The 13219-nt window shown below is 48.8% G+C and overlaps 1 protein-coding gene across 2 annotated transcripts; it reads left to right on the top strand.

The window, feature by feature from the left end:
• The first annotated feature begins 6265 nt into the window (after positions 1–6265).
• On the top strand, positions 6266–10026 carry Dlx5 (distal-less homeobox 5). Of its 2 annotated transcripts, XM_052172425.1 has the most exons (3): positions 6266–6620; positions 8467–8651; positions 9697–10026. In XM_052172425.1, the coding sequence occupies exons 1-3, from the start codon at positions 6266–6268 to the stop codon at positions 10024–10026; spliced, it is 870 nt and encodes a 289-aa protein (XP_052028385.1). The 2 variants fall into 2 exon arrangements, with proteins under 2 accessions (XP_052028385.1, XP_052028386.1); XM_052172426.1 differs by lacking the exon at positions 9697–10026 and having other exon boundaries at positions 8549–8634.
• The last annotated feature ends 3193 nt before the right edge of the window (positions 10027–13219 follow it).

Raw genomic sequence — 13219 nt, 5'->3', positions numbered from 1 at the left:
AGCTGTGGGGAGGTTAGAAGTGCCCAGCCATTGAGCTAGTCAAGGCATCTCAAAAGTAGCTGGCATGCGTACGTGGCTTTCATTCACGAATCCAGAGCTCTTGGACAGGGGCTAGTGTGCCATCGACACGCTGGAAGCTGCTGCCATCCACCGTCGTGCCCCTTTCTTGCTCTGCAAATTTTACCTGGCTCACTGTGTTGGAACACTCTGAATGGATTTGACTTTAGAAATGGTTTCCGACGTCTTTCATAGGGTGGTTATATCATAAAATACAGAGGCCTCAAGTCAATGAGTGCATGTGTGAGTATGTGTGTGTGTTATGATGTATATGTGTGTGCGTGCATGTGAGTATGTGTTATGATGTACATGTTTATGCACATGTATGTATGTGTGTTATGACGTATATATGTGTGTGTGTGCGCCTGCACATGTGAGCATGTGTACCTGTGTGGAGGCCAGAGGTCAATGATGAATATCTGCTTCACTCATCTCTTTGCTTTTGTTTTGTTATTGTTTCATTTTAAGCAGATTCTCTAATTGAACGTAGAACTTGCCATTTGGCTAGGTTAGTTGGCCCACGGGTTCTTTTTAGGCTCTGCCCCTCTGCCTCCCCAACCCTGGGGTCATAGGCTTGTGTTAGCATTCTTAGCCTCCAACTGAGTGTTCAGGAACTGAATCCAAGTTCTCATTCACGCGTGGTAGCACTTTACCAAGCCATTTACCTAGCCTCAGAATTTTAAAATTCTAAATCAAGCCCGGGATGGGCCTGCTACTGTAGATGACTTAAACTTTCCCATCTGACAGCTCCTTTTCTCCGTAACTGCACAAGGGCCATTTGTAATTGGAATATTCATATACACTTAAGAAGATTCAATGTTATATAAATAGCATCACCGACAAAACTTTGCTTTCACAGAGATCATCTTTTGCGTTGACGGTAAAAAAAAACGTGCCACGGTTTTGGTTTGCAAAGACGTGTCGTAATGGAAAGCCGTTTACTTCCTGCTTAGACAAACTTGAAGTGCTTTCAGCTGTGCTGTGCTGGATTCATCTCATAGAGAATGGATCTGAGAGTATGCTTCACGTCTTTTCCTAAATAGCCATGTTTAAGCTAAATGAATAAACAGTTTCATGTCTTAATTATAAAAAACAAAATATGTACAACTCTACCATACACGCTATCATTCGACATAAACTGAACATCTTATTAGGTTAAAATTAAGTGGAAAATGGTTTTGTGTCTGGGGATTTTTAATTTACTCAGAATATTTATATAATTATCTAGTAGTGAGTCCTTCAGAGTTATTTTGTTGAAGATAATCTCTAACCACAGACATATATACATGTATATATGTACTTATATACATGTATATATGTATTTATTTAAGCAAAGGTAAGGGGGTATTGTAATTAATTTTCAAGCAGGAAGAATTTTTCCTTTTGCTTTTCCCACTGCCCCTTTGGGCTCCTTTTTTCCCTAACCCTCCCAGGGTGGGTTAATTGTCAGTTCCTATGGGCTTCTAAACATGTTGACTTGGGCAAAGCCTCATAAACATATAACAAAAACTTTGATCCTAGATGGGGGACTAAATAGTTTTGCTAACTCAGAACCACCATGTCAGAGAGTCAGTTTTTGACCAGAGTAGGTGGCCCAGGTCATTCACTTGCATTGCCAAAGCCAGTGATCAGCAATTTGTTCCTTGGTTTCTGCAGTCACTACTCTCATCATAACGACCCATGGAACTGGGGCCATGCAGCCATCATACAGAATAGTTGAGAGCTATTCCTTTAATAACTTACTAAGTTATTAAACAATCATAGTGCTCTATCTCAAAGACAACTGCAGTGGTACTGAAATGAAGGGGGTTACTCAGATCTATCGTCACAGAACACATGACTTAACCAGTCTTGTTTTTCAGATCTGTGAAATAAATAAATACACAATCCATGCCTACACACCTTTGATCCCATCATGTGGGAGGCACAAACAGGCAGATTGTTGAGATTGAGGCCAGCCTGATCTACAGAGTGAGTTCCAGGACAGCCAGGGCTACACAGAGAAACCCTGTCTCAAGCAAGCAAACACACCCTCCATGAATCATGATGAATAAAAACACAACAGAAAATTTCCCTCCTAGCAGTTTTCCCTGGAAAATAAAGAAAAAGCCAAAGCACAAGTCTTTAAAAAAAAAAAAAAAAGAACAGATGTGACCTTGATATATATATCAAGACAGATTTGCTTACATCAAGTGTGCATATGTAACACCAGTAGATATTATGCAATCCTGTATCTGAATGCTGAGTAAAATGTAATATTAAAGTTTGCGTCTTTAAAAAACGGGATTAGATATTTTTATGTGCATTGAAGTGGGTCTCACAGCCAAAGTTATGGGATGTTCTAGTCCCACTTAAAGAGATTTTCAGATGGAGCAGAAAAGAGGAAAGACTCCATGTTACCATTAATTTGTTTGACTTCCTGGGGAAGGGGTAGCTCAGCTGACAGAGCAGGCAGCACAAACCCTGAGTTAGAGAGCCAGCACCACATCATCCTTCCTCACATGGCCAACCCGGGATCCATGAGGTTCTGTATCTAAATAAGTGAATAAATAAAATGACATACCCCAACACACTCGCCCTCCATAGCACTTACCCTGGAGACTCAGAGTGTAGCCATTCTCTTTGTCTAGACTAGCAAAGGGGCCGAAGCCTGCCTGGCCCCTCATTTGGATGGAAAGCGGAGTATCACCTCAGATTATGTAGAGAGAGGATGACTCTCAATGTCTTCCACGCCTCACGACTATGTAAGAGAGAAAGGAAAAAGCAAGCGGGGTGTGGAGAAAAGGGTTTATTGGAAGTTGAGACAAAACATGACCACCTGGTAGTTGGCCTTTCGGGACCAGCCTGAGTCTGAGCTGGGAAGTTTGCTGAATCTGCAGTGCTCCTGATGGACACTGGGTGGCGCTCGTGGTAAAGGCTTAAACTTCTTTAGGGTCTCCCCCATCACCACACACCCTTTGCAGACTTCAGCTACCCAAAGATGAAATTACAGGCTCCCTACGTGTCCCAGCAGGGAGCTTTGCTGAGGAGTTTATGATGCTATGGGGTCATTTCTCCACCGTTGGGTCAGTGGGGATTTGAGAGGCACTAGTGTCCCATCACTGGCCGTGGTGTCACATCTACCGCCACAGAACTGACAAAATTTACATTCCTGGCCAGAGAAAACTCCAAAGTGTGGGTCCCAAAGTGCTGACCAGACTTGTAGCCTGCAGTACACAGAACACAGGGAGTGAATTTGTGACGTGAAACAGGACTCTATTGTGAGCCAACTCCAGGCTTTCTATGGTGGCCCTCCCTTGACTGAATGTAAGGAAAGGCTGGAAGATGACAAAGCTCAACTCGGAAAAGCAATCAAGAAAGTTGAGACTGGTGAATTTCAAAGAGGCACCTCGATTTGGTGATTTCATCCTGAACTGGACTTAATACAACAGACTTATGTCTGAATAAGGACCAGTGTTGCAGCACCCCAGGTTATATGAAAAGGTGGTGCATCCTTTTCTCCTTACCTGTTCATTTTTTTTCATTGACCATAAATAAACATATATCTATTTCATTGTTCATAAATATATGTATGTGTGTAGTATATATTTACATACACATATGTGTGCAATATACACACATGTACAATAATATATGTGTGTATATCTCTATGTGTGTATGCATATCTCCACTGATAAAAGGAAGCAGCAAGTAAATTTGGCAAGATCTAGAATGATCTTACCAACATGAAGTATATCTGAAGTTGCCACTATCAGGTTCATGGGAAGCTGCCTTCTCGCCGAGTCCTAAGAGCACTCGCTCTTAGATTCATTCTGCTGCTGATGACCATGCTGACCTTTCCCCCATTTAAATGTCATTGCATTTAAATCTCCAGTGACTAGAATTGGGGCAGTGAAGGGACCACCCATCTCTCTATACCTTTAAAAAAACAAAACAAAACAAAACAAAACAAAACAAAACCCTCTAAACACTTTGGCTAGCCCCAGGCATTGATTTGGAAGACAGATTTGCATCATTAGGCTCCATAGATTAGGTGAGCCTCTTTAGAGCAGACCAGGCGATCACTACCCAGTAGTGTGTTTGCCTCCTTGAAGACACTCAGCACAAATCTAGAGCCTGGACAGCCACATAAAAATCAAAGGTGTGGAATAGGGCCAAGGGACAGCAAATGTTTGTTGGACCCACACATCTGTGTCAGAAGACAAATCTAGAGGCACCAAGGCTGCCAGTAGGGACTCCAGATGAAGGGAGGGGTGGCCCTGCTGTGTGCTAGCCCCCTCAAGTTGACAAAAGCTGAAGTTGTCCAGCCAAGGCAAAGCCACAGTAGCTGTGGGTTTACAGGGCCCATGTACACACTGACACACATGATGCTGCTTCCAATTGCAACTCCAGACCCCAGAGAGGCACGACATGCTGCTTCCAGCTCTCTGACAGACAGAGGCCTTCCTAGCAGTGTAGCCAAAACAAGAACAAAGTAACCTTAGACAGAACTCAGGCGGATTGCTCACTTCTTCCACTGGCAAAAAGGTCTGAGGAGACAGAAGATTCCACCCTAAATATTCAATGACACTCCTGGCTTCCTGGCCAGGGACCCCCACCCCCAAGAGAAAGACAAAGGGAGGCCGAGAATAGGAGAAGCCTCATTTTTGGGGGTGGGGGCTAGATATGGAGCATGGGCATGAGTGAGCATCATGATGCATTCCTAAGCCCCCATCAACCACAACTCAAGGAAAAGCCCACGAAAGCAAAATAAACTTCTTTCGGTGGCCTGTGCACAATGTATGAATCTTGAAGGCTGCTCCCTTTGTATGTAAACTAAGATGTCCAAGAGGCAGAAAATAATGGGGGGGGGGTACTACAGAACCCACCCTAGGGAACCGAGAGGGACTGGGGGTGTATGAAGGTGAGGGAGCCAGGAGAGGATCATCAGTGATCAAAACCCAACTCCCAGGTGGTCTTTGTTCCCTGCCTACTTCGTGGTCTGGCGGTGCACTATAGGTCACACACCCCAACCAATTCACCTTTGCACGAACCTGGCTCCTGAACTGAGACCCAAGCCATTCTAGAAGCTTCCAAGTAGGTGAGGTAATTGAGCAAAAGTAGGGCTGCTCAGCTCTTCAGGAAAACAAACTAAGAGAGTTTAGGCAATGGCAGGGTATTCAGGAACATGAGACATTGATGTTTGGCGGTCCCTGTGAAGACTTCGGTTGCCTCTGACAACTAAACGGACACCTAGATTCTTGAACATCTCCACAGATCCTCGAGAAATCGGCTTCTGCTAAGGTGCTTGCTGCATGTCAATCTCTTTTCCGACTTACAACTTTTCAACACAAATTAGTTGCAACTTGCTTTCCAACATCCCACTAAAACAATGCTGTTCTCCGTTTGGTCGCACAGCCAGCTAACACTTCTCCTCCTCCTCCTCCTCCTCCTCCTCCTCCTCCTCCTCCTCCTCCTCCTCCTCCTCCTCCTCCTCCTGCTTCGCACACATTCCCACTGCAGTGTACAGTCTCCTTCCGAGGAGGGGGAGAGGACAGGTAGTTGTGAAGCAAGACAAGAGTATCATGGGTCGCATCCTCTAAACGTGTACTTTTGAGATAGCTGATTGGAACACTCTTGTCTTCAAACTGCAGAGCTGGGCCCTGGAAGTGGTTGGTTTGTTGCAGCTATTCACTAAAAACAGATCGACTGAGACCCTCCCTCCCCCAACAGGCAACAACACGAACAGTCTCTCTCTCCCTCTCTCTCTCTCTCTCTCTCTCTCTCTCTCTCTCTCTCTCACACACACACACACACACACACACACACACACACACACACACACACTCCTTGTACGCCCCCCCCTTCCTTTTTTTTTTTTAAGCAATGCTTTGTTGTGCTAAAACTAGTTGGACGAGTTAGGGTGTTGCTCTGCTCCCGAGGCCCTGGCCAATGGAACCCGATCCACCCCGCTGTGCGTAAGCACAATTAAGGATTTAACCAAGGCAGTGCTGCGCCTCAGCCAGCAGTCAGCCTGCGGGAGACAGAGCCTCCACGACTCTCAGCCTCCTCCTCCCCGCCGCCGCCGCCGCCGCCACCGCCTCCTCCTCCTCCTCTTCCTCCTCCTCCCTCGCTCCCACAGCCATGTCTGCTTAGACCAGAGCAGCTCCACAGCTAATTCAGGCAGCAGTGGCCGCCGCAGTAGAAGGACAGCCACCGCCCGGGAGCTATGACAGGAGTGTTTGACAGAAGAGTCCCAAGCATCCGATCCGGCGACTTCCAAGCTCCGTTCCCGACGTCCGCCGCCATGCACCACCCGTCTCAGGAATCGCCAACTTTGCCCGAGTCCTCGGCCACCGATTCTGACTACTACAGTCCCGCGGGGACCGCCCCGCACGGCTACTGCTCTCCTACCTCTGCTTCTTACGGCAAAGCGCTCAACCCCTACCAGTACCAGTACCACGGCGTGAACGGCTCCGCAGCCGGCTACCCGGCCAAGGCTTACGCCGACTACGGCTACGCCAGCCCTTACCACCAGTACGGCGGCGCCTACAACCGCGTCCCGAGTGCCACCAGCCAGCCAGGTAGGCGCGCGGGGGCGGGAGGCAGGTACCCAGGGCATCCGTAACCCCGCGGGCGCCAAGTTGGGTGGTGGATGAGGGCCACGCTGTCCGCACCCATACACGGGGTGCTTCGCAGAAGGAAGTGGAGGCCTGAGATGCAAACAGGACAGCATCTCACACAGGCAATTGGGCCGGGGGGGCGGGGGGGGTCAGTGGAGGAACCTTTGAAGAGGTTTAATCGGGTGTTTTCCCTCTGGCGCCCCTCGAGGGTCCCTCCTTAGCTGGATTCCAAAGCTGGCCTAGCCAGAAAGCCAGCTTGGCTGGAAAGAAGTTAGGGATTGGGGTGGGGGGTCGGGGTGGGGGGCACAAAGAAAGAATGAAGCAGCCCCAGTGGTGTTTGCGTAATAAAAGGAAAGTTAGTTGGAATTCTGGGTGAGCGTGCTGAGTTGGTGAGATCTAGTCTGGATTAGCCTGCGAAGCGCCCCGAGGCCTCTTCGGGAGGGTGCCGGCTGCACACCGGGTGGCCCGAGGGCTGGAGGGCTGCAGCCCGACAGAAGAGCGAGCAGGGAACTTTGCGGTTTATCCAAGGTATTTCCAAAGACAAAAAAGCCATTTAAAATAGCGGAGGGTTGCTGAGAGTTCACGTTGTTAGAGGGATCACCTCCCCCCCCCCCGCGGGCCCCATCGAGAGCCCTAGAATTTGTCTGCCTCCTTCTTCCCCGCAAGAACCCTCCACCCCCTTTCCGTCCACCTTGAAACTTCCTCCGAGAATTATAGTGGGGTAGAGAGCTTGGGAGGTTGTGAAGCACGAAGGCTCAGTGGAGAAGTTTTAGCTCCCCTCACCGACACATTAATAAAGTTGCTATTATTAGCATCCCCTACTCCAGTAGAGTGGAGACCACAACCCTCTCTCCTTCTCCACCCTTCCTCTGGCCGCAGCTTCACACAGAGGCTCTTCCACGCCTTTCAGGACCGAAGGGGGGAGGGGTCATGCGGCCTCGGGGCACATTAGCAAAACACGGATTCACGGGACCCCAGTGGGGTACATTTATAACTGTGAGAATTCTTCCTTGTTGCCTCCCCTTTACTACGAAAACATCCTTACATTGTTGATTGAAGTTTGAGTGTGCTCCTCTTGCTGCCTCTGTGCTCTGTATTCTTTTTTCTTTCCTTTTCTTTCTTTCTTTCTTTCTTTCTTTCTTTCTTCTTCTTTTTTTTTTTTTTTTTTTTTGGTCAAGAACATATTAAGTCTATTTGTGAAAGAAACCAGACACATCTGTGCCCTCTCAGATCTGCAGTGAGATTATGGGGACTACATAATCGGCTCTCTGTCTGCCCCAGCCCCGACCAACCGCTTGCCGCTGTAGTGAAGGAACATAGTTCGCTTGTCAGTCTTTGAACTTTGGAGACCTTGGCTAGCGTCTTCCCTGCCCAAGCGTCTAGCCTCTGCGGGCGCCCGAACAGACGCCGACAGAAGCGGGGTCACGGCCCAGGGGCCTCCTCGCTTGACGCCCTGGGAGTGGAGTGGTTATTGCGTCCCAGAAACGTACAAGGTGAATGCAAGGAGGTAAAAATGAGAGGGAAAAAAAAGCATCTCCGAAGGGTTCCATCCCTAAATCGAAGAACCTGATGTGTACAAAGTGCCCCACGCACAGTGGCTATTAGTCGGAGACTCGCCAGCTCTTCTATGTATGATTTGAGGAAGGGACAGATTTCACTGGGGTTTGAAAAGCCAAGGTTGTGATATTGGGAAAGAGAAAGATGACTACATATTTCAAAACAAACAAAACCTCAGTGATTTGAGGGCCTGTGCAAGAGAGCCATTGTCTGCCCGGAAGCTCTAACCTAGTCTGTTTTGGTTGTTTAGAGAAAGAAGTGGCGGAGCCAGAGGTGAGGATGGTGAATGGTAAACCAAAGAAAGTTCGTAAACCCAGGACTATTTATTCCAGCTTTCAGCTGGCCGCTTTACAGAGAAGGTTTCAGAAGACTCAGTACCTCGCCCTGCCAGAACGCGCGGAGTTGGCCGCCTCTCTAGGACTGACGCAAACACAGGTAAATCCGGCCGCCGCCGGGTACCGGCCCCGCCTCGCCTGCCAACCTGGCTGGGCTGCTGGTTCCGTCCCGACTGGCTGGAGCCGATTCTCTAGCACTTTGCAGAAATTTATAGATAGGAAGACACCAACCGTTGCATCTTTCCCTCCATGAGCCAGGCCCACGTGGCGTGGCGATGGGCGCGGGATTCGTCGTTTGTCCCGAGTCCTCCCCACCACAGCTCCCCACGCCCCTCTACCCCCGCTTTAGCCACTAAGGGCTGGGGACCAAGGTTTCATAGTGAAAGCAAGAGAAGGGGTATTTCTGGGGGGGAAATCTGTCCCGCGCTCTTGAGAAATGTCTGGGTCTCTTCACAATGTGAAGTTTGCCAGGCACCATTGGCCTGGTGATGGGTCTCCAGCCAAGCAAAGGCCTGGATCGTGGCAGGGTCTGTCTTGTCCCTGAAGCAGCTGGAAGCCTCAGCAGCCTGAAGGTCGCGAGGTGGGGGGCGCTGTTGTACGGAGAAACCCTCCTGGATTGCCCCCCCCTTCTTTTCCCTCCCACTCCAGTCCTCTGGGGCCTAGAATAAGGAATGTTCAAGTCGCCGCCCAGAGAGCTTCAGGCAGAGTCTGGCCTCCCAGAGCCGAGGGGACTGAAGGGAGTCGGGTATGAGATTGGAAAATCTCTCCTTTCCCTTGACACAGTGCACCTACAGTTTGACCCACTCCCTCTCCCCCCCCCCCCCGCCCCGGGGACTCTGGCCTTCGTGCAGGAAAGGTATCTTCCCCAGTGCATTGGTGCACAGACCCACACGTGCAACCAGGACTAGAATGAATAAAAGACAAAGGCTTGGGCTCGCACCGTGGCTGAAGCCGGCTCCAGCTGAGCTGGACAGGGCTCCTTCTGCGGGTCCCTCCCGTTGCAGAGGCTGAAACTCCCGGCCCGGCCATAGGCGGCTTGCTGCTGGTAGTTTATCAGGGCCAGAAGAGCCTTCATTCGTCGCTCGGGGAAAGGCGCGGGCAAGCTCCGAGTGTCCCCGTAACATCTGCCTTTGTTCCCCACCCAGGTGAAAATCTGGTTTCAGAACAAAAGATCCAAGATCAAGAAGATCATGAAAAACGGGGAGGTGCCCCCGGAGCACAGTCCCAGCTCCAGCGACCCTATGGCGTGTAACTCGCCACAGTCACCAGCGGTGTGGGAGCCCCAGGGCTCATCCCGCTCTCTCAGCCACCACCCTCATGCCCACCCTCCGACCTCCAACCAATCCCCCGCGTCCAGCTACCTGGAGAACTCGGCTTCCTGGTACCCAAGCGCAGCCAGCACAATCAATTCCCACCTGCCACCGCCGGGCTCCTTGCAGCACCCGCTGGCCCTGGCCTCCGGGACGCTTTATTAGACGGGGTGCTTGCTTTCTCTTGCTCAGTTTTGGGACTACAGTGTTTTACTGGTTTAGAAATCAGAAAGAAAGGAATCCATACGGGGATGTTTGAACAATGGAAACAAAAAAGATTCATTTGTAAAGCTTTTTTTTTTTTGCATGTAAGTTATTGCATTTCAAAAGACCCCGCCCCTTTTTTTACGAAAAGAACCTTTTTTTTTTTTTTTTTTTTGCGCAACTGTGGACACTATCAATGGTGCCTTGAAATCTATGACCTCAACTTTTCAAAAGACTTTTTCGATGTTATTTTAACCGTGTAAATAAGTGTAGATAGAGGAATTAAACTGTATATTCTGGATAAATAAAATTATTTCGACCATGAAAACTGCTCCTTTTTGGCCCCCCCTGATAACTGGCTAGTGAGGCTATATGCAGACGGTTAAGAACAGATGAATTCTCCAGAAATCCAACAACGCAAAACGGAAGTCAGGAGCTGTATGATTGCAGAAATGTGTTTGTATTGGATACTTTATTGCATGTATCTGTCTGCACATATGGCCTGTTCATAATCCTATCACGTTTAGGATGTTTTTCTCCCCTAACCACAAAACCATTTAAATGATATTAACTATAACTCCAAATGTTTTGGGTTGGAAGGAATATTGAAATTAAATTTTTCCTACAGCGTGTGAGGGAGAGAAAAGGCAACAGAAATCCCTCAATAACCTGGAATTCTAAGCTCAAGGTGATTCTGCAGGGGAACATCCCCGCCCCCCCATCACCCCATCAGCGTGTGTATTGCAATTAGACAAAGAACGGTCCTTTTGAAAGGAGCATTCCCAGATGAGAAAGGAGAAGCAAAGGAAATGTGTTCTCTTTCCTTTTATATTTTTTTTTTCAAAAATCTGAAATGTTTGGAGCAAGTGGTGTCTTAAGCCTTGGAGAGCTAATGTGTATGACTATAAATCTGGCCAGGTTCTTTCAGTCAAGAAAATACGGTAGGGATTCAGAACAATAGTGAGAGCCCAAAGCACTAGGCCAAAGGAGAAATATGGGGGTGGGGAGAATTCCTTTTCAAAAAGGGGGGGAGGGGAAGCCCTATATTGATTTCATTTCACGTGAGAAGGTTCTTACTATAATTGTCTTTCACCGGCATCCGTACTTCGTGCCTCTTTGAGGATCTCCTGCTCTGCTTTGGCATAACAGTGGCAAGGCAAGTTCCAAACGGTCAGAAATGGGATGTTTGCTAGAATTTCTTTGCGAAGCCATCTTTAAGGCAGGGAGTTGCAGCAGCTTGGCCTCTGATTTGTGCCAGCCTTACACGTCTGCATGTAGACATCCCGCCTATGCCCAGAGCTACAGCATAGCTCCAGTGCTGTGTCCCCAGGCCTGGATGATAGGCATCTTTGTGGCTGGCTGTCTTTTGGTCCATCTAAATCTATTTCCTTATGACACCAAAGAACGTGTAATGTTGGAAATTATTAGATTTATGGGAAACTATTCCACAGCTAGGAAATCAGCTGCAATAAATGTGGCAAAAGAACCCTCTTGGGGAGGGGCATTAGGACATGAAAAATTGCATCTTCTCATCTCAGGATTTCAGAGAGGACCCTTCCAGCAGCCAGACCCGAACAGGCAAGCTGTGTGCCCTTGGGCCACTGACAAGTCAGTTTCTGTCTCTCCAGTCTCTTCCCATTGCTCCCTTCCCATCAGCCATCTATCTCCATTTGTTCTCCTGTCTCTTTTTCTTTCTCTCCACAAGTGATACCAAACCCACTCGTTTGGAACTCGGTGGTCCTTGGGGATGGCAAACATACATTTCCAGGCAGCCTGAGCTACTGAACCCTGCCTAAACAGAAATTTATCTCCAAAATATTTATCCCCTGTCCTCAGTCCACCCCACCTGTGGGGGGACGGTGGTGTTAGGGGAGGCCCCACCCCATTTTGTTTTCTGTAGTGGCACGGAGTAGAATGGAGAAGGAGATGAGGGTATGTATCTATTTTCTGCTTTTCTTTCTTTGCTTGCAAAGAGTTCAGTAGTTCCCATTACCCAAAAGCCCAGAGCTTTCTGAGGTCTTGGTCTTGATCTCCAGGACCTGGCTTTCTGGTGGTCGCAGGCCTGTCCCCAGTGTGTATTTGGGAAGGTTGGCAAGGGGGGGGGGGGAGGGGGGACATCCACCGCATTCTCGCCACCACCCCCCTCAAATTTCCCACCCACTGGTTTCCCAAGAGTGTCAAAAATGTACTTGGAAGAAACTCTTTCCATTTTGGCATTCAGAGAGGGTGGACGTCTTCTCCCTGCTCCCGTCCCTGGTGGAAAGGGGCGTGTGTGGTTTCCTACACTACCTCCGACCCCAGATTCAGCCAAGTGAGTGGAGGGAAGGGCGGGTCCGGACATTTCTCAGGGAAAAAGAGGGACGCTCTTTAATCACCACCCTTCACCCCAAGCTGGGGTATTGCTGGTTGTTAAGGACACCAAAGCTGGTTTGCTGCTAAGCCAAAAGCTTAGTGCAGCAGTGGAGGGGGTGGAGGGGTAGGATACGGGGTGGGGACCTGGTTTTAGGATTTCATCCCCCAATATGAGCCTCACTAGTAGTGGTCTCTTGAATTGAGAGGTTTTGTTTTGTTTTTTGGTTTGTTTTTTTTTTTAAACTTGGATGGGGAGCAGTGAACAAAAAAAAAATATTCTGACAAGTGAGTCGCAACGGGCTTTCCTGGCACCGCGGGGATTCTCCCTGGGGAATTTAACTCCCTGCAGTCCTGCGCCCAAGGATGTAAAAATAACAGATCCTCAGCAAAGTCTAAAAATATCTGTTTCTCTTGCCCTCCCTCTCACCTTCCTTCCTTTTCCATTGTTTCTTCCTGTGTGTACCAAGCGCTCGTCCTTCCATTTTGGCGCTGGCAGACCCCGCTCGCCCGGGCCTTGAAGTGGGAGTCGCCTGTGCCTGCCCATTCTGTTACTCACTTGCCTAGTCCTCTGTCAAATGCCCCCAAGATGAGTTAAGCCGACTTCAGAACTAATTTTCTTTACCGTGGACCCCCAGTACTTTTGATCTCCATCTTGAGACCTCCCTGCAAGGGCTCGGAGGCCCAGGGCATGTTGGCAGGGCTTGAGTGATTTCCTCGGTGCCCTGCCCGACTCCCGGGCCCTCCTGTTGAAGATCAGATAAATTGGCCTTTGTTTGAGCCTTGGGTTGGGCTAGGCGGGTTT

Source organism: Apodemus sylvaticus, chromosome 2, assembly GCF_947179515.1.
Source record: "Apodemus sylvaticus chromosome 2, mApoSyl1.1, whole genome shotgun sequence".
NCBI classification, from domain to species: Eukaryota; Metazoa; Chordata; class Mammalia; order Rodentia; family Muridae; genus Apodemus; species Apodemus sylvaticus.
This window is presented reverse-complemented; position numbering and strand designations above follow the sequence as displayed.